Source organism: Dipodomys ordii, unplaced genomic scaffold (genome assembly GCF_000151885.1).
Source record: "Dipodomys ordii isolate 6190 unplaced genomic scaffold, Dord_2.0 Scaffold138, whole genome shotgun sequence".
Lineage (NCBI taxonomy): Eukaryota > Metazoa > Chordata > Mammalia > Rodentia > Heteromyidae > Dipodomys > Dipodomys ordii.
In genome coordinates this window covers 2,241,132-2,263,631 of record NW_012267354.1, presented here as the reverse complement: position 1 = coordinate 2,263,631, position 22,500 = coordinate 2,241,132, and the positions used below count along the sequence as shown (strand labels likewise).

At 44.6% G+C, this 22,500-nt stretch overlaps 1 protein-coding gene and 5 non-coding genes across 6 annotated transcripts in view; 3 read left to right on the top strand and 3 right to left on the bottom strand.

Annotated features, from left to right (window-relative positions):
* Window positions 1-179: 179 nt before the first annotated feature.
* Trnak-uuu lies at window positions 180-252 on the top strand. Its single transcript has one exon. It is a non-coding gene; the product is annotated as a tRNA-Lys (tRNA).
* Window positions 253-2,439: 2,187 nt separating this feature from the next.
* Trnam-cau lies at window positions 2,440-2,512 on the bottom strand. The gene has a single exon. It is a non-coding gene; the product is annotated as a tRNA-Met (tRNA).
* A 6,196-nt stretch (window positions 2,513-8,708) lies between these two features.
* Window positions 8,709-8,781, bottom strand: Trnaf-gaa. Its single transcript has one exon. It is a non-coding gene; the product is annotated as a tRNA-Phe (tRNA).
* A 340-nt stretch (window positions 8,782-9,121) lies between these two features.
* Window positions 9,122-9,193, top strand: Trnae-cuc. The gene has a single exon. It is a non-coding gene; the product is annotated as a tRNA-Glu (tRNA).
* Window positions 9,194-11,843: 2,650 nt separating this feature from the next.
* Trnal-aag lies at window positions 11,844-11,925 on the top strand. Its single transcript has one exon. It is a non-coding gene; the product is annotated as a tRNA-Leu (tRNA).
* Window positions 11,926-14,058: 2,133 nt separating this feature from the next.
* Window positions 14,059-22,500, bottom strand: part of Znf311 (zinc finger protein 311) — a 17,210-nt gene continuing 8,768 nt past the window's right edge. The window contains exons 3-9 of the mRNA XM_013031162.1: window positions 21,745-21,912; window positions 21,574-21,649; window positions 18,063-18,148; window positions 17,692-17,753; window positions 17,495-17,565; window positions 16,836-16,940; window positions 14,059-15,599 (exon numbers count right to left, since the gene is read on the bottom strand). Coding sequence (XP_012886616.1) covers window positions 14,059-15,599; window positions 16,836-16,940; window positions 17,495-17,565; window positions 17,692-17,753; window positions 18,063-18,148; window positions 21,574-21,649; window positions 21,745-21,912 — 2,109 coding nt within the window. The remainder of the gene's footprint in view (window positions 15,600-16,835; window positions 16,941-17,494; window positions 17,566-17,691; window positions 17,754-18,062; window positions 18,149-21,573; window positions 21,650-21,744; window positions 21,913-22,500) is intronic.

Sequence of the window (22,500 nt, the reverse complement as noted above, 5' to 3'; positions counted from 1 at the left end):
GAGAGGGGAAGAGAAGAGAAGAGAAGAGAAGAGAAGAGAAGAGAAGAGAAGAGAAGAGAAGAGAAGAGAAGAGAAGAGAAGAGAAGAGAAGAGAAGAGAAGAGAAATTGTAAAAAATATCAGAACCTCACAAATACTTGTCTCCACACTAGATTTGATGAGGAATGCCAACCTGTAGGGGCCCGGATAGCTCAGTCGGTAGAGCATCAGACTTTTAATCTGAGGGTCCAGGGTTCAAGTCCCTGTTCGGGCGCTAAATGTCCTTTTAGGTCTGATGCAACCTTTCAGAAAACAGAAATTTGGAACATTTTATATATACTGGACAGATTAGATAGGTGGTCAGAATGTCAGCAACAAAATAAGCAAAATATGAAAAACAAAAAAACCCTCTCAAACCAGTCTAAGCTCTTTAAGCAAAATATCTGATAGTTAGCTTTTACATGGGATCACTCCATGAAGTGACCTAAGGTTTTGTGAAGAAAACTAACCTGAAAGAGTACATAGAATTGTGTTAACCTCATTTAACTGAAAAATAGGTGAGCAAATCAGTAAATGGATGGATAGATAGATCGATCGATCGATCGATCGATAGATAGAGCAAGCCAGAGAGAACTTACTATAACCTCCTTGTAAGGATGAGTTTGACCATTTGTAGAAGTCTCTTAAAAGAGATAGAAGTGACTTACTCAAGAGCTGATAGGTAAATGAATGGCTGAAGAGTTTCTGGCCATCCAAGTTCAGTAAAGTAAGAAAGATAAGTATTAAATACAAAGCATAACTTCATCTAACCGCTGTACCCTTGCCTTGTTTAGGAAGATAGCATACTGTAACAGAAGTTCTGTGTTTCCCTCAGGAGCAACCATAATACAACAAACTTCATCTTCGCTCTGCTTGACTTTCAGTGGTACATGATGTCATAGCCGCCCTGCTGTCTGATTCAGAGGCACAGAACAACGTCCTGTTGTTATTTGCTTCCCATACCAAGTTCACATTCCGGCTTGGAATCAATATTTCTGACATTTGCTTTTGGAAATCAATCCTGAAAAAAAAAAAACTCGAATGAATTAAAAACAGTGTTCGATTTTACAAAGAGATTTTAAATGATCTTAAAATGTTCTTTTTTGTATGCATCCTCAAGTTCTCAGGAAGATAACTGTTGAGAGAGCTAGTCTCAGCCCCAATACAGACTTCATCTTACCTTCCTTCCACCTCGTTCTAGAGGGTGGTAGTGTGAAATCAAGACATTGGTAGGGCTGAGTTCCCTGAAGACAGTTGAGACAAATGCTTCTTGATGCTTCGCAGCCTCTGGTAGTTAGTTACTGACAAATCTTGACCTTCATTGGGTATTAACATAAGGCCAACCTCTGCTAGTCTTCAGAGACTGACCTTCCCTGTGTCATGGTTCATCCCAAAGCCTTTTTGTAAGGACAATAGTCACTGTCCAGGGGAGCTGCCCTATTCCAAAGCAACCCCATTTTATCTTACCTACTTATGTCCACAGAGATCATTCCAAATCAACTCCCTTCTGGAGGTTTCAGGACCAGATATTTTTTGTGGATACCTGTTTAGCCAGTAGAGATAGGTCAGAATGTATAAGGGGTGGGGGGTCTGTGACAAGAAAATTCCACGCATGTATGAAATGAAAAAAAAGTGAGGGAAAATGGAATAATAAGTTTTCATTTGTTGACAAATGTCTTTTTATTAAAGTTGCATGGTAGAATGCTGCTGTCCTCCAAAAAATAAATCGAAGTCAAAGGTATTGGACAAAAATGGCTTGTTTAGCTAGTGAATTATGGATACTGGATCTAAGTAATGTCATCTTGTCCTCAGAGCCATTTTGGCACCTTACTAAATGCTGGGGAAGTCTCACCCAGTTCCAAGAGCTCTAGAGGTGATATAGGATTTCATTTGATCTGCAGCCGCGTTGTGGGTCGTTAAGCAATATAGAAGTGATATTCTTTAAATTGGAGGTATGCCATGCTTTGTTTAGCTCCAGGAAAGTTTTGCTCCAGAGAATACTTGCCTTTGGTTGTTACTGATTGTTCCCCCTAGATAACTTGCTTCAGTAAAACAAGTTTGGTTAGTTACCTTATCATGTGACATCTGCCTTGATTCCCCCCCCCCCCCATAAGCTCTGTTATAACTGCATTCGGGGATGCAGGTCTTTGAGACAGGAGTCAGACCGCAGTCTCCAGCTTTCTAGTAAAGACTCCCAATTCTACCTCTCAAAATGTGGCTTCTGTGTCGGGCTGACCGAATTCCCATATAAGAGTACAATATAGCAATGGTAATCATGAATCAACGAGAAGAAATAGAACTTCTAAAGCAGGAGGAACAAACTTCAGACTTTAGTATTTGATTAAATATCATCTATTTCCAAGTAACGTTAGCTTTTTCCGTGGCAGTTGTGGGTGAGGGCGAAGGGCCGGCAAAACCAAACTGCCCCCTCTGAGGTTCGAACTCAGGACCTTCAGATTATGAGACTGACGCGCTGCCTACTGCGCTAAGGAGGCAGATGCGTTGCTTTTCTCATCACCTATGTTTATAACTGAATTTTACTTTGCTCAAAGTTGTTTTTTTACTTTTATGGATCATCTTCCTCTCACACTTCTCCAACGAAGAACATTTCAGGGGCTCAAACAGCTTCACTAACCTCAGTAAGCTGGAAAAAGCAAACTCACTAGTGATCCTACTGTCCTTTGCCCCCGGTCATTGCTAAACGGAAGACATCCCCGCCCCCCGTGCTCACACCAGGTGGAAATTTACCTACAGTTCCAGCTGTTCAAAGGTAACTTTGATGGGCGTCAGTCCATTGTGCCTTCATGGATGAGGAAATCTGTGCCCTTCCTCTCTCTCCCCCTCTCTCCTTTTCTCACCTCAAGATCTTTCCCACAGAAACTTTCAAGCCTTTTGCTCTTTAACAACACAAAACTTTTTTGATTCCCAAGGATCGTTTATCTCATTTACTTTCACACCAGTCACGTTGGTAACGTTGGTACCAAAAGGCCTTCCCAAGTCCCACTAGCTTTTCAACTTCTTACTGTCTTTCTAGTCCAAAAGGGTCTCTGACACAAATGGGAGGTCTTAGTTCATAGGTAAAACATGACTGATGCAATCTCTTGGCAATCTGCTACTCTGAGAACAGAGATAATGGAAACAGAAAAGAGTAAAAGCTATCTTTGGCTCACCCTTCACCCGCCAGGGGATTTTTGCACATCCCCCCCCTCTGGCTTTAACACTCCAATTTCCAGCTCCTTAGACATAGATCCCTGGAAGGTGAAGTCTGGGAAACTTTGACACCACTCATTGCTCCTTGTATGCCTGGCTGATTGCTTCATTCCATCAGAAAATCTGGTTCTTCACAAAATAGCCAGTGATGTATCAACTCAGCAGAGAGAGAGAGAGAAAAAAAGGAACTATTCTGTCTCTTCTCTAGAGAATGATCTTGAACATTATCTTCTTGGTTTGTATGAACATTCAACAAGACCATGGGAAGTATAGGACATTTTTTGGTATATTTTTATGGTAAAGATACTGTACAGAGGGGTTACAATTACACGAGTAAGGTAATGAGTACATTTCCTATCAAGCATGGTTACCCTCTCCTTTGTTTTGTCCCTACCATCCCCTCCCTCCCCACCTCCCCAACTTCTCCCTCCCCACCAAGCTGTAAAGTTTGTTTTCAACATACTGTTTTGTACATCTCATTGTTACAATGGGTCAACCTGTATCCTTATTTTAGCATTTTGGTATTTCCCTTCCTCTCCCCAAATTAGAAAAAACATATATACAAGATTCAGGGCACCAGAATCAAATACAGTGAAAAAAGGGGATAATTGATAGGGGGAAGAACATACAAAGGAGACAAAAAAAATCACATAGTACATTATAAGTACATTAAAAATAACAGCAAGAAAAATAAAACCTCTTTTGTCTCTATCTTGGGGGTTCATTCAGCTTAGCATCATCTTATATGGTCATATGTACATAGCTTTTTTTTTTTTTGGTGGTGGATCTTGAACTTGGGCCTGGGCGCTGTCCCTGAGCTCTTCAGCTCAAGGCTAATCCTCTACCTCTTGAGTCACTGCACCACTCCTGGTTTTCTGGTGGTTTATTGGAGATGAGTCTCGTGGACTTTCCTGCCTGGGCTGGCTTTGAACCACCATCCTCATATCTCAGCCTCTGGAGTAGCTAAGATTACAGGCGAGAGCCATTTGCACTTGCCTGTATGTAGGGTTTGACCTTTTGTGCTAAACAAATATATATTTGTTGGCCAAGCACATAGCTCTTGCCTATCTGCCTGCCTACTGTACAGTGCAAATTTGGACACATTTCATTAGATCATATCATGCTAAATTGTCCTTTTACATCACAATTGCTATACAAGATTGTGGTTTGCTTAAGTAACATAGTGAAGCCTTTTGGAGTTATTAAGGTTTATGGTCATTTTTAGATTCCTCAAAATGTGTAGCAATAGTGAATGAAATGTTTGACTTTATGGAAATGGAAGGAGATGGAGTTCAAGATGGCTATCATTTTGTCATCCATAGAAAAGACGGTAAAATGTTGGCCCGATTGGGAAAAACAAAATCACATCTTCAAAGTGTGGGAGAAGGAGATGTCCTTTTCAGATTTGGAAGTATTTTGAGAGAGAGAATATAGAACTTCCACAAGATAGAAATGAATACTTCATGTTGTCAAAGAAAAAAGTTTGACAAATATGGTTCCAAAATTAAGCAGGCTTTTATTGACAATTCAAGAATTGAGCTGCTGTATCATCGGACAGAACGAAATGTGATTTTATAACACTAATTGTGATGAACACCTGTTCGAGGAGTTTTATGGGATTATATTCATTTACATTATGACTATGTTTTGCACCCTCTGCATTTGCCCTTCTTACATTAATATATCTATAAGAGCTCATATGATGAGATACTGTGAGAAAGAAAAAGAGAAAAGAAAACGAGGAGGAGGAAGAGAGGGAAGGAGACGCAGAAAGAAAGGGAAGGGAGGAAGGGGTTAATTTCTGGCACTCTGCAGACATTATTTTAGTAAGAACCCCAGGTGATTTCGGGTACAGACTTCAGTTCGTTGAGACACGCTCAGCACAGTCTTTCAGCCTTTACTAAATCTGCAGCTCTCTTCTTTTCTTTTCTTTCCTTTTTCTTTTAGCTGCTCTTTTGGCGACTACCAAGCAAACCATCCCTCCATCCGCTTCTCTGCCGGTGATTCCTGAGCCTGTTCAGCTGGATTTTTACCAGCCACTCTTGGCAGCTAGGGTGGCAGTGGGCGGGGCCTCGCCAGTGGCCTCAGCCTCCAGTACGGCTGTGTCGCCACTGCCCCTCGCCGGGCGCTGTGGCGCACGCCTGTAATCCCAGCTTCTTGGGAGGCTGAGGCCGGCGGATCGAGGGTGCCCGGGAGTTCGGGGCTACGGCGCTGTGTGGAGCGGGCGTCTGCACCGGGCCTGGCACCAACATGGGGCTCCCGGGGGAGCCCGGGGGTACCAGGTTGTCTAAGGAGGGGGGACCCGGCCCAGGCCGGATACGGAGCAGGTCAAACTCCCCGTGTTGGGCGGCGGTGGGACTGCGCCTGCGAGCAATGCCTGCAGTTCCGCCCGGGACATCCGACGAGACCCGGTCTCTTTCTTTCATCCCTCTTCTTGCGTTTCTTCCCCCCCCAACCCTCCCAGGCTCGCTTTAAGATCCTTGGTCTTTTGTTGCACACAGGCTTCGGCGATGAGGCCGTGCGCGCGGCGCTGCCTGCAGGCTGGGATCCGGGAGGCGTTCAGCCGGCCCGGAAGACACTCCGCGGCCTACGATCTTGGGACATTTTCCACGCCGCCCTCTTTCTCACCCTCACCTCCCATCCCAAAGCAAAATAACAACGATCTCCCCGCGTGACACGGTTATAGTTCAAGGAAGGGGCTTGCCACAAGGCTGACCTTCCAGCGGTGCCTAAAATGGACTTCCCGCACGAAACCTGCCACACAGACTTCTAGTTGGATTGAAGAATATGGATACAGAGACATTTCACCAAAGAACTGTGTGTGTGTGTGTGCGTGTGTGTGTGAGAGAGAGAGAGAGATACATAATGAACATAAAAAAGTTTCAATATCATCAGCATATGGGAAAATGCACATTACAGGCATACCAGACTTGATCAGTATTTGGGAACTACAAATCACAGCCCCTACACCTGTCAGGCTGGCTAAAATAAAAACAGTGGCAACGCCAAATGCTGACTAGGCAGTGTGGATGGTTGATGGGAATATGAATTGGTATCCTCCTCTGGAGAGGGTTGGCAGTTTCTTTAAAAAAAAAAAGAACAATTTAGATATGCAACCATGGCGACACCACCAATAATTGCATCTCACGATTTATCCTGGAGACATGACCATTTGTGTTCACACAACACCAAAACCTACGCACAAATGCTGATCTGTGGACAGCTTTATGCATGATAGTCAAAAACTGAAAACAGCCCAAATGCCCTTCAAGGAATAGTGATAACACCCAGTTGCAGAGTATTACAGAGCAATAAAAAAATAAGGGCACAAAGTGTTGATGTCTTCAGCCACCTGGATGGTTCTGTGGAGACCTGCAGAGAATGGGCGCACATATGTGCTATGACCGGTCTAGATGCTGCTTGTGTCTCCTTTCCTGTGCTGGACGAGTCATGCACCAGGGGGTGGTGGTGTCTGGGAGAGGGTGGGATCTTTAAGAGAGTCTGTCAAGAGGTAATTATGTTATGAAGGGGCTTCCCTGGAAAGAGATTAAGGTAATTTCTCCTGGAATCCTGATTAGCTTTCGAGAAAGTGGTTGTAAAAGCCCCTTCTTGGCTGTCACGTTTCCTGACGCATGCGATCTTTCATACATTATAATGGAATGAAGCTACCAAAGCCCTCGCAAGGCCCTATGCCATGGGGCCCACCCAGCTACCACCTGCAGCTCCAGGAAAGGAGTTCCCCCTCCCGCCTCTGTACAAAGAACTCATATTTCCAAATTTTGTTCTAGCAGTAAGAAGTAGAAAAATATAGTATGATGATGGTCATATAGTTGGTTTCTTTTCTTTTTTTTTTAAAAAAAACAGGCTGGCCTGGTATTCCACATGGAGCCCAAATTGGTCTTAATTCTCTGTCTCTCAGTTGTGATAACAGGATTAATTGTCAGAGGTTAATGCTGAGGTAGTAGAGAAATGGGGGTGGTTATGAAGAGGGCGACTGGAGGCTTGGTGGGATGAAACAAATATTCTGTATTATGTTTTATTAATGCCAGTATACGGATTTTTAATTTCCTGCTACAGTTTCACGAGATGTTGCCAGTGGAAGCCTTTAGGCAAAAGGAATATGGAATGGCACTGTATTATAACTGTGTGTGTACCTATTCATTCTTTTAAATTTTATTTCTTTTTTGGCCATGGGGCTTGAACTCTGGGCCTGGGTGCTTCAGCTCAAGGCAAGTGCTCTCCCTCTTGAGCCACAGTGCCACTTGCAGTTTTGCAGTTTTTCTGGTGGTTAATTGGAGATAAGAGGCTCACAGACTTTCCTGTCCAGGCTGGCTTTGAACAGCGATCCTCAGATCTCAGCCTCCTGAGTAGCTAGGATTACAGATGTGAGTGTCAGGCTTTTTAATTACATCATCATCACACCACCACCATTATTATTATTTTCCTCTTGGTACTGGGGTTGTACTGGGCTTTTTGACCCTGTACATAACTCTGCACAGGATACAAACATTTGAGCTTAGGATTCAATTCTCCTCCATCCTCTTCATTCTCTTGTCCACCCATGACTAGAAATGGCTGCTTCTTGGGGTGGGGGTGGGGTGCTCAGTTTTGTTTTTATTTTTCATTTTATTATTATTTTTTGTTTGTTTGTTTTTAGGTCCGGTCGTGGGGCCTGAACTCTGGGCCTGGGCGCTGTCCCCTCAGCTCTTCAGCTCAAGGCTAGCACTCCACCGCACTCCACCACTAAAGCCACAGCGCCACTTCCGACTTTTTTCTTTTTGCTAATGTGGTGCTGAGGAATCGAACCCAGGGCCTCATGCATGCAAGGCAAGGCAAGCGCTCTACCACTGAGCCACCTTCCCAGCCCCTTATTTTTCATTTTTTTTTTTTAAAGGAATTGCTGGAGGCACTTGGAGGTGGAGGTTCCCTGGAATTGGAAGGCAGACTTCAGCTGATAAGCCAATAACTGACAGGCGATGTGGGGATATACAGCATTCTTGCAACCATTTTGGTGGTGGGAGGAAAAGTCTAGCAAGACAGGAGTGCCTGCTGTGGAATTCAGGCCTTGGGCCAGAAATGGCCATGGGGCGGAAGAGAGAGATCACTGTAGTGAATACTGCTCACATCGAACTTCATCTTTCCGCCTCTAGTTTTGTATTAGAAGCTGGCAGGGATTAAGATTTAGGGGAAAAGGACACCCAAGAGGTAGAGTCAAAAGTCCTGGGGGGAGGGGCAGAGGGTGTGTGTGTGTGTGTGTGTGTGTGTGTACATGATAGCTTTAGCTTAAAACGCTGCATGGGAATGAAAAGATACGTTTGGAGAAACACGTGGAAGAGAACCGAGTTCAAACCAAGAAAGAGGATAGTAAAGAATACAGTAAAGAATACAAAGTCAAACAAGAAGCTTTCCTTCACTGTCTTTGATGAGATGCTAAATATGACATGCAACGATGACAAGTTTCGTAGGCTAAAAACGGGCTTCTGCCGAAACCCGGGATCGAACCAGGGACCTTTAGATCTTCAGTCTAACGCTCTCCCAACTGAGCTATTTCGGCTCCGCCCACGCCGGTGTGACAGTAAGACATAATGACTTTATCATTGACGTCTTCATGAACTTTTGTGAAGGAAAGACTTCGCTTTTATAAGAACTTCTGTAGCGAGTTAGTCAAATACAGCACTGACTCTAGGTTCAACCTACAGGTCCACGCAGAAAGCCGGACACCATCCGTCCACGTGCCTTTCGGAATTACTTTTCCGCCTTCCCACCGTTTGTCGCGTCGTTGCTGGCTCGGAGCTTGGGGTCCGTGGCATGAATGGAAAACGTCGCTGCACTTAGGGAACCATTTGTAGGTAAGATTCAGCTCATAGGGATTTTGCCAGAGACTCCTGTCACCTTCCCTGGTGGTCTAGTGGTTAGGATTCGGCGCTCTCACCGCCGCGGCCCGGGTTCGATTCCCGGTCAGGGAAAATAGCTTTTGGTCCCGAAACTTCGAGACACATCCAGTGTAATTTTAAAAAAAAATCCTCTGCAATGAGTCTTCGACGTGGTGGAAACCAATGCTTCCCAGCACTGTTTTGGATATTAAGGAGCGTGCACGCGTGTGCGTGTGTACCCGTGTGTTTAAGGCTGATCTGTTCACCCCCGGGATTCAGCTAGAGGTGGACACCTTAGAGATTCTCTGCACTCGAGCTATCAGAAGGTCGCGGCTGCTTTGAGGTCGGATTGAGGACCCGATGGCTCCCAGTTTAAAGCTAGAACTGAGTTCAGGGCGTGACAAATGCTGACGAGTCCCCGGCGGGTACGGAAGGGCCTCCCGGAGCATGCCTCCGTCCGTGCGGTCGGGACGCGTCGATCCCCAGGAATCCGGGAGAGCTTCTTAGGCAAAGCTGCTGGTCTGGCGCGGGACGGCTGCGGTTCCAGGACAGCCGGCGAGAAAGGCGGGCCTCGGGGTCTCCCGGGCGCACGCGCGCGCTGGGTCGCAGGGCGCAGAATCCCACTCATCCCCGGAGGGGGGGGGGGGATGCGTGCCGTCCCCATGGAACTTCCTCTCCGGATCCAGTTGCGTCTGTGTTTTCTGAAGAAGCACAGCTGAGCCTCTCATTTCTCGGAATCTTAGGATCTTTGCGAAGCTGGACCCCTTGTCGACCCTTCTGCAAGCCTGATGATGATGATGATGATTTGCAGCTGTGGGAAACCTCCTCCTCCCCCTTCTCTCCACTCCCTTTATCATCTGGGGCTCCTACAGGAATCTCTGTCTTTCCCTCAGGAGAGAATCTAGGGGAGAGGGAAAGAGGTGGTCTGGTTTTGGGGCCCGTCCTGCTTCGGCCCAGTACATTAGAAGTCTACTTTTAACTTTAGGAGTCTAATCTTTTCTGACACCAACCTTTACTCTTATTTCTTTCCTCAGTGCATTCCTGAATTCCTCCAAGCAGGCCTTTCTAGAACTACACTAAGTTGGCTTCCTTAGCTATATGACCCCAGCATTTCTATCAGGACTCTTAGTTGTAATAATGTAATAAACATGTCCCGCTCCTGATCGTTCTGAGGTCCCCCTGTGGGCCTACAGACTGAACTGACACCCGCAGTCCTGCAGGGGTCAGTGTTTCTCCAGAATAGTCTCAATGGATTCCTGACCCCCCCCCCCCACTTGTTGAGTCAAGTTCTCTCAACAAACAAAACACCGTCACTTTTCTGTTTGTTTGATTTCTTTTTCCTCCTCTTCGTTTGTCATACAAAAATGCAAAACTGGAGAGAAAAATCAGTCCCTGGATGGATGCCCTTGATGATCCAAGATGAAGTTGATAAAGCACTGAGCCGATGAATAATTAGCAGGGGAGTGTGCTTGTTTTGAGTCCCTGTAGGTTCAAGTAGTTACAAAGCCGGCAGTCTCCCTGAAGCTCTGGCCCTCTTCCTTTAGAGATCTAGAACTGGTAATAAGCACAGAGTCCTAGAGGACAGGAGACTCCAGTTGGGAGTGGGGCAGATGGAGAGGGAAAGGACAGAAAGAGGGAGAGGAGATGTGTAGAATCTTTGTGCCTTACATAGACATTTTAGCAAGTTCTCCAGGTGATCAAGTTTGTTGCCTCTCCTCTCCCCTGCCCCTCTCCTGCCATCATGAAATGCAGCGATGATTCTATCTTTGAAATCCCGATGTTTAGTTGGAAAAGGGAGCATGGGATGTTAGCAAAGGGAATAAATAAATGTAGTATTTGTCTAGATCCCCTCCCCCCCATATACACACAGCAGTCAGAGACTCAAATTCACACAGGAGTTGAGAAAACAGGCTCTTGGCTCAGGATGTAGCGAGGGGCAGGGAAAAGTGAGGCTTTAGCTTGAGGAAGAGTAGGGGTAACTATTTCTTGGGGAGGAGTCACTATTTTTTTTTGTTAGTCATTTTATTAATTTCCACAGGAAATAACGTTTGGAATTTGGTAAAAGCAACTAATTTTCTATTTGACTGGAAAGATTGCCAGCAACAGAAGCTGAAGAGCCACAAAAGATTAGATTTTTTTCTTAGTCCCCAGTGGGAGTTGGGTCAAATTACACCTTGCTTTGGGCTAGTGATACTCATGGCATTTTCGGCAACGCGAATAGTAACTTTTGAGCTTCCTTTTGTGCAATCTTCTATCACAATTTGCATAAAGGCCTTTTATGCAAAATCGCTTAGTCTTAAAGGGTTAGATTTCCTTGACTGAAGGGAATCTTTTGACTCTAGAAGCAGCTCTGCCACAAGAATTAAGAGGAGAAGCACGGGAAGGACTTTATGTACCACCTTGTATTACAACAGGATTTAAACGATCTGGATTTGACAAATTGCTGTTTCAAAAAAGAATAGCCCTAGGCCTTGTGCTCCACCTTGGGGATGTATTTGAGTGAGCTGGAAAATTGAGCTGTCACAGAATTGCAGCTCCCATGAGACATAACTCTGCAGCACAGACAAGCGGCCCGCACTACCACTTGGGGCTTTCAGTCTGTGCTTGCAGGTAGGAGTCCCAGATTTTAGGAGTTTCTTTCTGCGCTACTTTTGTTTGGGTGAAAATCAGGACCCAGAATAAGAGTGTAAAGAAGCTGCAGTTACCTATAGGGAAAGTATGGAGCAAGCAGATTTGCCAGAGTGGTAGCGTGGCCGAGCGGTCTAAGGCGCTGGATTAAGGCTCCAGTCTCTTCGGGGGCGTGGGTTCGAATCCCACCGCTGCCAGGACTTTTAGCAACAAAGCATGCTTTATCCTGAACATTTCTCACACCCTGCCCCCCTTCTGAGACTCCGTATTTATCTAAGAATCAGATAAATACTCTCATCTGGTTTTTGAGAGGTAAGTATGATCCAGACTCTGTGTATACCAACAGATAAGGAATGCAGCTAAAATGCTTTCATGGGACATACTTCCTCGTTATGAATGTCAGACCTCTGGAGTCTTACCTCAAGGTGGATCCTACCAATTCCTCCAAATGAATCATTTGTCTTTGCAATCAGTGGCTGCCCTTCCCCCATCCTCTTCTTAGTGTGCTCATTTCATGTTTGTGGCCGCCGTTACATGGACTGGAAGAGACTTAAGCAGTGCCTTGCCTTTCTGGTAACTGAATCGGCACTAACCAGCGCTTGGAGACCTGCACTTCTTGGCATCCACATCCCATGTGGGAATATCTGTGGACTTGGCGTCTGTGTCCTATTGTCTAAATCATTCGTTCTTGGAAGTTGCTTCCTCCTGAAAGCCTTCCCTGATCTCTTTCTGTCTCTTCCACCTGTTCTAGAGTTACAACTAGGAAGGAGCCAGCCCTATGCAATTTAGAATTCAGCACAGTTCTCCTAGGGCTCCAGGGCATTGTTGTTCTCCTCCAAAATTTTTGTGTGTAGGTCTTGAATGATGACCCATACTTAGAAGCATGAAGAAACTAGAGAATACATGCATGATAAAATAGTCCAGTCACTAATAGATGCCCAGTGATGGTTGAGGTCTATTTCCATGGGTTTGTATCTGTATAAGTTGTGAAGGGTTTCTACACTGTTTTCACTGATGGACAACCAATTTTCAATGTTCTATGGTTCTAACACCACTGAGAGGCAATGCACATCCTCTATTTAGGGTTTCAACCCTGAGAATCTGAAGATATAGTTCAGCATAAACTTAAAACAACTGATTAGCATTGAAACCTAGGTTCTCCATATTGTGTTAGAATTGCTGAAATTCAGAGAAAAAAGGGAATTGGGGAAGGGCAGATTTAGAAATGATAGGTAATAAGTGTATACTGCTCAACCAATACTTTACACATGAAGGACCATGAAACCTGCTTAGGTTACAAATACTGCTGTATCTACCTGCATGATATGAATTCCTCTTTACTAGTAAGTTTATCTTTACAAGACTTTCTCTTATATCCATCCCTGTAGTTCTAGGAGGGAAATTCACCCCAAGAAAGTATAAAATTCTGAGTACCGATTGCCGAACTTTCCATTCATCTCTTCCATGTAGATTATCCTTAAAATAAATTTCAGGCAGTGGTGGCTGACATCTGTAATGCTAGCTGCTCAGAAGGCTGAGATATGAGGAGTGATGTTTGAAACCAGCTAGGACAGGAAAGTTCATGACTCTTTTTTTTTTTTGGGGGTCCGGTCGTGGGGCCTGAACTCTGGGCTTGGGCGCTGTCCCCCAGCTCTTCATCTCAAGGATAGAGCTCTACCACTTGAGCCACAACGCCACTTCCGGCTTTTTTCCTTTTGCTTATGTGGTGCTGAGGAATCGAACCCAGGGCCTCAGGCATGCAAGGCAAACGCTCTACCTGAGCCACCTTCCCAGCCCAAGTTCATGACTCTTATCTCCAATTAACAACAAAAAAGCTGGCAGTGGAGCTGTGACTCAAGTGCTAGAGCACTAAAGACTTGAGCAAAAAGCTCAGGGACAGCACTTGGGCCCTGAGTTCAAGCCCTGGGACCAGCACAAAAACAAAGCAAACCTGGTGAATAGAAATAGTGTAGTTCTGAACTGAAATAGTGTAGGCTGTTCCAGCAAGTTATCTAATTTGAAGAGGGACACACCAATTTTACACACACACACACACGTCACCAAGTTATAGCTAGGCAGAAGTATCAGAAGACTGGGTCTTACCATTGGCATCTGAAGCTCTAGTATTTATTGTTATCAAGTGATTGACAAACTATTGGAGTGAATGTGTTCGCTGAATAAGACGGGGCCAAGAAAGCATTTAATACCTAATATATGAAGAGGGACCAGTCTAAAATGTAGAAGGAAAAATGGAAAGTGTTAAGACCAGAATATTACACTCAGGTATGTGTGGTGAAAACACTGATTCCTGAAAAGGGCTGGGGAAATGATCACTGGAGAGATTTTCTACTCTGATCAAGCTCATGTGTTCTCTGAACTCCATGTTTTCTTTTCTTATGTACACTAAGACTGGAGCTCACTCTGAAAGCTTTTCCACACTCCTTACACTTGTAAGGTTCCTCTCTGGTATGAACTCGCTTATGTCCAATGAGCGCTGAACACTGGCGGAACGCAGCGCCACACGCATCACAGGTGCATGGCTTCTCGCCTGTGTGGATTCTTTGGTGCTGCCTCAGCACTGAACTATGATGAAAGGCCTTTCCACACACCTCACATTTGTAAGGTTTTTCCCCAGTGTGGATTCTGCGATGATGGGTCAAGTTTGACTTCCAGCTGAAAGCTTTGCTACACTCTAAGCACTTATAAGGTTTCTCTCCAGTGTGGATCCTTTGATGGATGGCAAGGCAGTGGCGGTCCTGGAATGTTTTCCCACAATCCCCACATGGATAGGGCTTTCCCCCTGTGTGTTCCCGCTCATGAGCCTTGCGCTTACTGTTATGGCGAAAGGCTTTCCCACACTGCTCACACTTGTAAGGTTTCTCTTTGCTGTGGATCTTGCTATGTCGGCTGAGCTCTGCCTTCATACGGAGGGATTTTCCACACTGCGGGCACCCAAAGTGTTTCTCCTGAGAGTGAATTCGTTTGTGTTTGCTTAGGTCTGAGCTCCGACAGAAGGCTTTCCCACATTGGTTACACTCATAAGGTCGCTCGCCGGTGTGGATTCTTGAGTGTTTGGTGAGAACTGAACTCCCACTGAAAGCCTTCCCACACTTCTCACATTCGTATGGCTTCTCTCCAGTGTGGATTCTGCTGTGGATGGTAAGAGCATGCTTGAACTGGAAGGACTTCCTGCAGTCATTGCATATGTAAGGTTTCTTCCCAGTGTGGATCATGTGATGGATACTGAGATGGTTCCTGGTCTTGAAGGCTTTCCCACAATCCTGGCACTCATGGGGCTTCTCCCCACTGTGGGTTTTCTTATGTCGACCAAGAGCTGATCTGCTGTTAAAGGCCTTCTCACACTGAGTGCAGCCAAAGGGTTTCTCCCCTGTGTGGATTACCTGGTGCATAGAACACTGCTTTCTGGTCTTGAATGCTTTCCCACACTCTGTACACACGTGAGGTTTCTCACCAGAATGCGTTCTCTCATGGAGGATTAGCTCTGAATGCCAGATGAATTTTTTGCCACAGTGGGTACATTCATGACATTTTTGGGCTGTATGGATGTTATCATATAGAATACATTTAGAGTTTGGATTGAAGTTGTGCCTAAGTACCGTCTTGTTCTTTGGTTTCTTGAAGGTTAATTCCCCAGAGCCTTCTCTTTCTTTTCTCAATTTCTCTCTTCTGGGCACATCCCCTCGATTCTCTAGCTGGTCATCTTGTATACACACCCCTCTAGCTGCAAGATCTTCAGCAATAATGTTAAGAAGATTTTTGTCATGTTTTACGCAGCAGACTTCTTGGTTTTCAAAAATCTCTTGTTCTAAACTTGTCTTCTCCTTCTCAGGCCATGGCTTGTCAGTTGACACTTATATGAGAAAAGAAAAAATGTCACATAATAAGTGAGAAGGGAGAAGTGATACAATACTGTGTGGTGAGTAAATGACTTTAAAAAACTATAATTTTAAGCCAGGTGCCAGTGGCTCATGCCTGTAATCTTAGCCAGTTAAGGAGGCGGAGATCTGAGGATCCTGGTCCATGAGACTCTTATCACCAATAAACCACCAGAAAACTGGAAGTGGTGCTGTGGCTGAAGTGGTAGAGTGCTTGCCTTGAGCTGAAGAGCTGAGAGACAGCACCAGGCACAGAGTTCAAGCCCCAGGACTGACCCCCCCCAAAAAAAATCTATCTATCTATCTACCTATAATTTTATTATTATTAAGGTGTTATACAAAGGAGTTACTCATTTCATAATTCAGGTAATATGTACAATTCTCTTTTGGACAATGTCAAGCTTCCTTTGCCTTCCCTCCTCCACATTTTCCATATCATGTATATTGAATACTGTGATTGAATTTGTTCACTCTTCCTCCCTCCCTTTCTGCCCCCACCCCATGTAACATTCTGTCACCACTAGTTCTCAGTTTTAAGTGCTCAAGAGAGGGACATGAGAGGTGAGGAGAAGAGGGGGAAAGAGAGGAGAAGATGAGAAGATGAGGAAGGAATATAGCCTACACAGAGTAAAAAATGGCTGCTTGAAAGGAAACTGCACTGACATTGAATCTCATGTGGGAAGAATCACACAGCAGACATGTGTCCATGTTAGCAGGACAGGATGGCACACACCTCTAATCCCAGCACTCAGGAAGCTGGGCCAGGAGGAGTGTGAGCATGAGTCTAGCCTGGGCTAGCAGGACCATATGAAAGAAGTGGGAAGCCCGGGGGTGCAGAGCCTAGTGTGCATACATAATTATAGAAATAATGAGAAGTTTATAGAATTTTAAATGCTTAAAGTGGAATCTTAAATTTTTAAATACTTTAATTACTTTTCAAATATTTCTCCCTACTAAGTAGGCTATTCAGGTGAGTGATAGAGAAGCTGTCAGAGGGGAGCAGACTTTTCTGAGATTTTGTTTTTGAGGGTAAATATGATACGAATTAGATAATGCCACAATAATTGTTACTGGGTTCTTTTTCTCTAAGTATTCCTTAGTGGATTTCCTTTCTGGGACATTCAGGATGGGTGATCCACCACTAAATATATTCTATGATCATTCTGTCCCATGGAAGATGGCTGGGCACTGGAAGCTTCTCTGTCGCTTACCTGGAGAGGTGCAGCTCGGGCACTCCTCATCCTGTGGATGCTGATTACAAGGCTTGGGTCTTTGCTCCAGATGGGAGATCAAAGGAGGTTTAGGAAACAGAAGTCCTGATAGCAGAAAAGGAGAAAGAATGAGTAGGACCACACAGAACTCTCTTAATACTTTCAGTCTCTCATTTGCATATGAAGACAGGAGGGGAGGGTCCACTTAGGTAGAGAAAAGGATTTATTCTGGGATCTGGGAACAGGTAGAAGGACACATTTGAGGGACTTTCTTAGAAAAGCCATACTCAGGAAGGCCGAGAAGAACAGTCACATCTTGTTTTTAGGAAAATGGGATATCTGTACATAAAGTTTTAGGTTGGTAGAAAGAGATTCCAACTAGGAGCTGAATATATATCATTTAAGAGAAATTTGGAGGGTTGAGGAAGAAAGAACCCAAGGAAAACAGAAGGTGAAAAAAACAACTAGGATACTCAAAAAAAATTATTTGGTTTTATAAGAAAGGCAACTCAAAACTCTAATTTTGGGTAATATCCTGATGATGAAGAGGGCTATGACCTTCAATAGGAGACCCCATGTGTACCAGGAATATAGCCTTTTTTTTTTTTAAATAAAAGGAAGGGAGAAAGCTCTAAACCAAGTGCAAGGGAGGACCTTACCAAGGAATATTATGTTGTCATAAATTTCCAACATCACATCTTTGTAAAGATCCTTTTGTGAGTAGGTCAGACTCTGCCACTCCTTGTTTCACTTTTTTTTTTTTTTTTGTCCGTCGTGGGGCTTGAACTCTGGGCCTGGTCGCTGTCCCTCAGCTCTTCAGCTCAAGGCGAGTGCTCTACCACTTGAGCTACAGCGCCACTTCCTCTGCCACTCCTTGTTAGTGAAGTTCACAGCTACATCCTCAAATGTCATAGATTCCTGAAACATTATGTTCCTGCTGTTATGGAGAAAGCCCCGTAGCTTCCTCTGGAAACAAAGGCAGTGGGCAGGTACCTTAGGAGAAGGCTTACAGAGGTGAAAGGCCTCTACACTTCGGTGGCTATTTGGAATTTTGATAATGAAAATGAACAACAAATAAAACTCTCCATAAGCGGTTTGCCATCCAATAAAATGTGCCTCACAAGAGGGACATTTGGGAGTGATATAGCCAGAGAATGCAGTAAAAATAAGCTCATATTTAGGAGGCAGTGATATATTTTCAGGAGAAATGCAAGGGCCTCAGCTCACTTGGTCCTGGTTCAACATATCTGCTCCTGGCAGCTTTCCTTGACTTCTATCCTTAGTTAAGGCAGGATATGGAGGAATTTGTAGAGCTGAGGAAAGAAGAGTGAAGAGTCAGTTTAGAATGCCATTAATGAGAACTGCTCTCATTTCTTTAACAGATGCAGATGAATGTGCAGCTCTCACCCAGGGGTTCAGTCTACTGCTTATAGAATATCCACTACTCCTTCTCTGATCTTCGTTTTCAGTATCAGACCCCTGGCATGGCAGCCATGCCAACTGTAAGGGCATGAGTCTCTTCTCTCTTACAAAATGTTTTTCTCTGGACTGTTTTTGTTGTATAATAACCTATTTACAAACACATTCAGAAAAGAAATATCCAAATTTGACTCTCAGTTTTAAGGTAATCATTCTTCCTATACTGGAATATAGAAATCATTCCCTCAAAAAGACTTGGGGAGAGGAAGCTTGGCAAAGCTTCATATGCCTGTAGTTCTACAGACAATTGGGAGACTGAGGCAGGAGGATTGAGTTCAAGGCCAGTCTTCGCTACATAGCAACTTCAAGACCATCATGGGTTAGTGCCGCGGACCGGGTTCTGTCGGGACGACGGAGGATACCTAGGGGAGGAACCTGGAATAGGATGGGGAGATGGCAAACAGACAACTCACACACATTAGGAGTGGATGTTGAGTGCTGAGCGCTGAGTGCGATTTAATGCAGAGGATAACAAACTTTTATAGCAAAAAGTCTCCATAAGAAAGGGCAAAAGGTTACATAATCTTGCTGCAGGGCTTCATTCTTGGGTGGTTACCAGCTGGTCGCCTGATAGGCACGTGTTTCCGGCTTATCTCTAAGAAATATAATGGGTTTTGATGTTTGTCACCAACTAACCATTACCTTATTTCTATAGAGGCCTTAACCGTCCCATAAGATCTTTTCTGTTCTTTCTTTAATAGTAAACACCAAGGAGACTTAGATCTAGCAAGTCTCTTAGTAAATGAAAGAGTAATAGGAAGTTCTTTCTCCTAAGTAGTTATCTCAGCAATTGCCATACATTCTTTCTGTTCTAGCCGCGCCTACAGCTTTTTGTAAATCTCTTACAAACAATTCCTTCTGCTGAAGTGACTTTGTGAAACCCCCAATACTTTTATATTTGCTTATGGCTTGTCTACTAGCCTCCATAAGAGGGGTTTCAGGGTAGCACTTAACTCCGGTGAGTTAGTCATATTTTTAAGACACTCATCAGATTTTGGAGTCGTCAACACTCTTAAGAAAGAGCTTTGTATAGGGAATCGTTGACAATGAGCAAGTACACAAAGCAGTAGAAACAGTAAAAGATTAGTAGGCACTCTTATATAGAGGAAAAGAAAGGCAGAAACACATCTTTCCCAGGGGCTTGCCAGCCTTTTCCCAGGAGTAGGCCTCTTAGAAGCCCTATTCTCCGAGGTAGACTTCGGTGAAGTCCCAAAACTTGGAGATAGGTTTCTGTAAAGCCCCATTCTCTGAGGTAGACTTCGGTGAAGTCCCAAAACTGAAGCCCCTATCATGGTCTGATAGATGGTTTCCCATGCTAAGCAGACTCCACTGGGGTCAGCGTGGCAGGTTAGATACTGAGACCCCTGTTACCAAGCAACCAAGCAAGCAATCAAAAAAAACCCAATGTTGAGGTCATTGGTCTGTGAGACTCTGGGGTCACCTTTGTGCCTCAGGATCCTTAAACTACCATTTGAGTTTAACCAAAACTTTAAGTTAGAACTAAACTGACTCTATTATTATTAACCATTAATTATTATTATTACTGTTTTCCAGACAGAGTCTCATTATGGAGCTGAGGCTCACTTTGAACTTGCTACTATTCCTGGTTGATCTTGAACTAGTAATTCTCTTCCTGGGATTATATGCACGCAACTCCATCCCCAGCACTCATAGTCATTTTTCTTTTTCTTTTCTTTTTTTGGGGGGGTCCAGTCGTGGGGCCTGAACTCTGGGCCTGGGTGCTGTCCCTCAGCTCTTCAGCTCAAGGCTAGCACTCTACCACTTGAGCCACAGCGCCACTTCCGGCTTTTTTCTTTTTGCTTATGTGGTGCTGAGGAATCGAACCCAGGGCCTCATGCATGCAAGGCAAGCACTCTACCACTAAGCCACCTTCCCAGCCCCTCATAGTCATTTTTAAGCTAAAGAAATTAAAGGTCTGTGTTCTCTCTCAAGTTACAAATAACTTGAAAGAAAGGCTCCATGTAAAACAATGACACATGAAACTATTTGTTCAAATGATATACAAGTATTTTCTTGGACGAGATTAATATATGTGTATGTTAGGTAACTGCTGACTTTCTGGTCTTGCAAATGGGAGACTTCAAAGAGTTAAGAAAATGAAGGTGAGGAGAATCAATTCATAAGTATATTGATATATTTTAAAAAATAAAACACACTGAGTCCTCAAGTTTATTTTCTACTTCTAAATTTATAATAAATTTGTTTTACCCCATTGATATTCATTTGATCTGTTACATAGTATATATTTAAGATTTCTCTTCTGAAAGACTCAACTATATACCTAGAAATATATACAAAAAAGGCTACTTTGGGGAGTCCTTAGTCTTCTACCAAAAAGATAGAAAAGCCTGATTTTTCTGGGCCTTTCTGGCCATACTGGCATTTGAACTGAGGGACTTATTCTTGCCAGGCAAATGCTCTGCCACCTGAGCCATGCCTGGTCCCTGTTCCTGATTTTGACTCCCCAACTACTAAATATCATCTGCTAGGTCTCATTTCTATCCATGCCTTTTATGCAAATCTTAACAACTTTCTTCTTCACATATGCCACCAAGAATACTTCTAAAGCTTGGCCTCTCATTAGTACATCTTCTGTCATTTTCCCCAGTGCTTCATGGAAAAGTCTTTGTTCCCTCTTTTACCATTTAGTCTTATTTTTCTCAAGTACTTGTATAATTTAAAAATTTAAGGGTTTCCAAAAACGTTTCCAGAAGTAATCTCTCTCTCCCTCTTTCTCTCTCTGACCCTCAAGAGCCCTCTATGTCCCTATTCTAATCTCAGCTGTCTTGACATCTGTATGTCTCACCTTTATCCTCCAGTAGCTGGGTATTTGTGGCTATCCAAAGTAGCTTGCTTGATAGCCTTGGTGTCTCTTCAGAAAGCATGACCTATTGCAAGATGCAGAGTGAATTCCCTGATGGTGAAGAGATTAACTGGAAAGATGCAACCAACCCAAATTTTCTTCCAGAAATGCCAAAAGGGGAGAGAGAATGAGGGACTCTACCTGATTCACAGAAAATGCCTCCCAGAAATACGGAACATGGAGAGAAAATCGGGCTCCATACCTGATATACTTACCCAACTACTCTCTATATAACTTTAACGATCACCAAGTCAAGTAGGAAAACCAGTATCTGGAGTGAGCTCAGGTCCAGGCCCACCATCACTCCACGACTTTTATTCATGGACTCACTTTGTCTTCCTTCTTGTGATGTGCCACAGACTCTCCTCTTCTTACCTGCTGCATCTTTTCTCCCAGGTGACAAGATGATCACTTTGATCACTCTTGCTTTGTTCCTGTTGTTCAGCTCCAACTATCAAACAAGCAACGGCGTGGCTCCTGCTGTAGATGGCAGCCTCTCTCTGGGCTGCTCGTGTTGGTAGCGCCAGATAAAAGGTCCTTGCTGACCCACAGGGACGGTGCTATTTGGCTTGATACGTCAAACATGGACCTGGACTTGAGGTTTATCAGTAACATCAGGTCAGGTGTGCTTTCACATCTTGGTTTTCCTGCACAGTTGGAGAAACGAGGCATGAGACGACAGCGAAAAGCTCCGCAGAGGAACGGAAGAATCATCTATGGGAGATCAGGGAGCCCAAGAAAGACAAACGGAAGATGTAAATATGACTATACTACAATCTCTACTACCACCAAACGGGGTTGTCCTGATCGCTTTTGCTCGCCCCAAACATGTGTGTCTGCCTTAGTCAACACTGGATTGAGACCGGTGGGAGCGAATCAATCTATGAACGGATGCTGAAGGAAAGGGGCCAGGGGACCCCAAGAAGCAAGAATGGGAGGGGGTGGGTACAATGGGAGAGAGAAGCCCAGAGTGGAAGGGACTCCTTTTCAAATGCAAAGCCAGAGCACCGCGAGGTGCTCGCCAGCCACAGGGGGACCCCAGGGAGGAGGGGTCCAGAAGGCGGGCAGGGGGTGCCAGGCGCCTGCACCCCACCACCCAAGTAGCAGCGCAGGGCCGCCCTGCCTACCCCCGACCCCGAGCTGCAGACGCAGTCCCACGCGGGCTGCCGCACACACCTTCTCCCAGGGACTTTGCACAGAAATGAGAAGAACCTCCACTTCCGAGTGCGCCAACCGCCGCTTCCTGCGACGTTCTAGGAACCGCCACGACTCTCTGGTTACGCACCAGACTGGGGCGCGGCG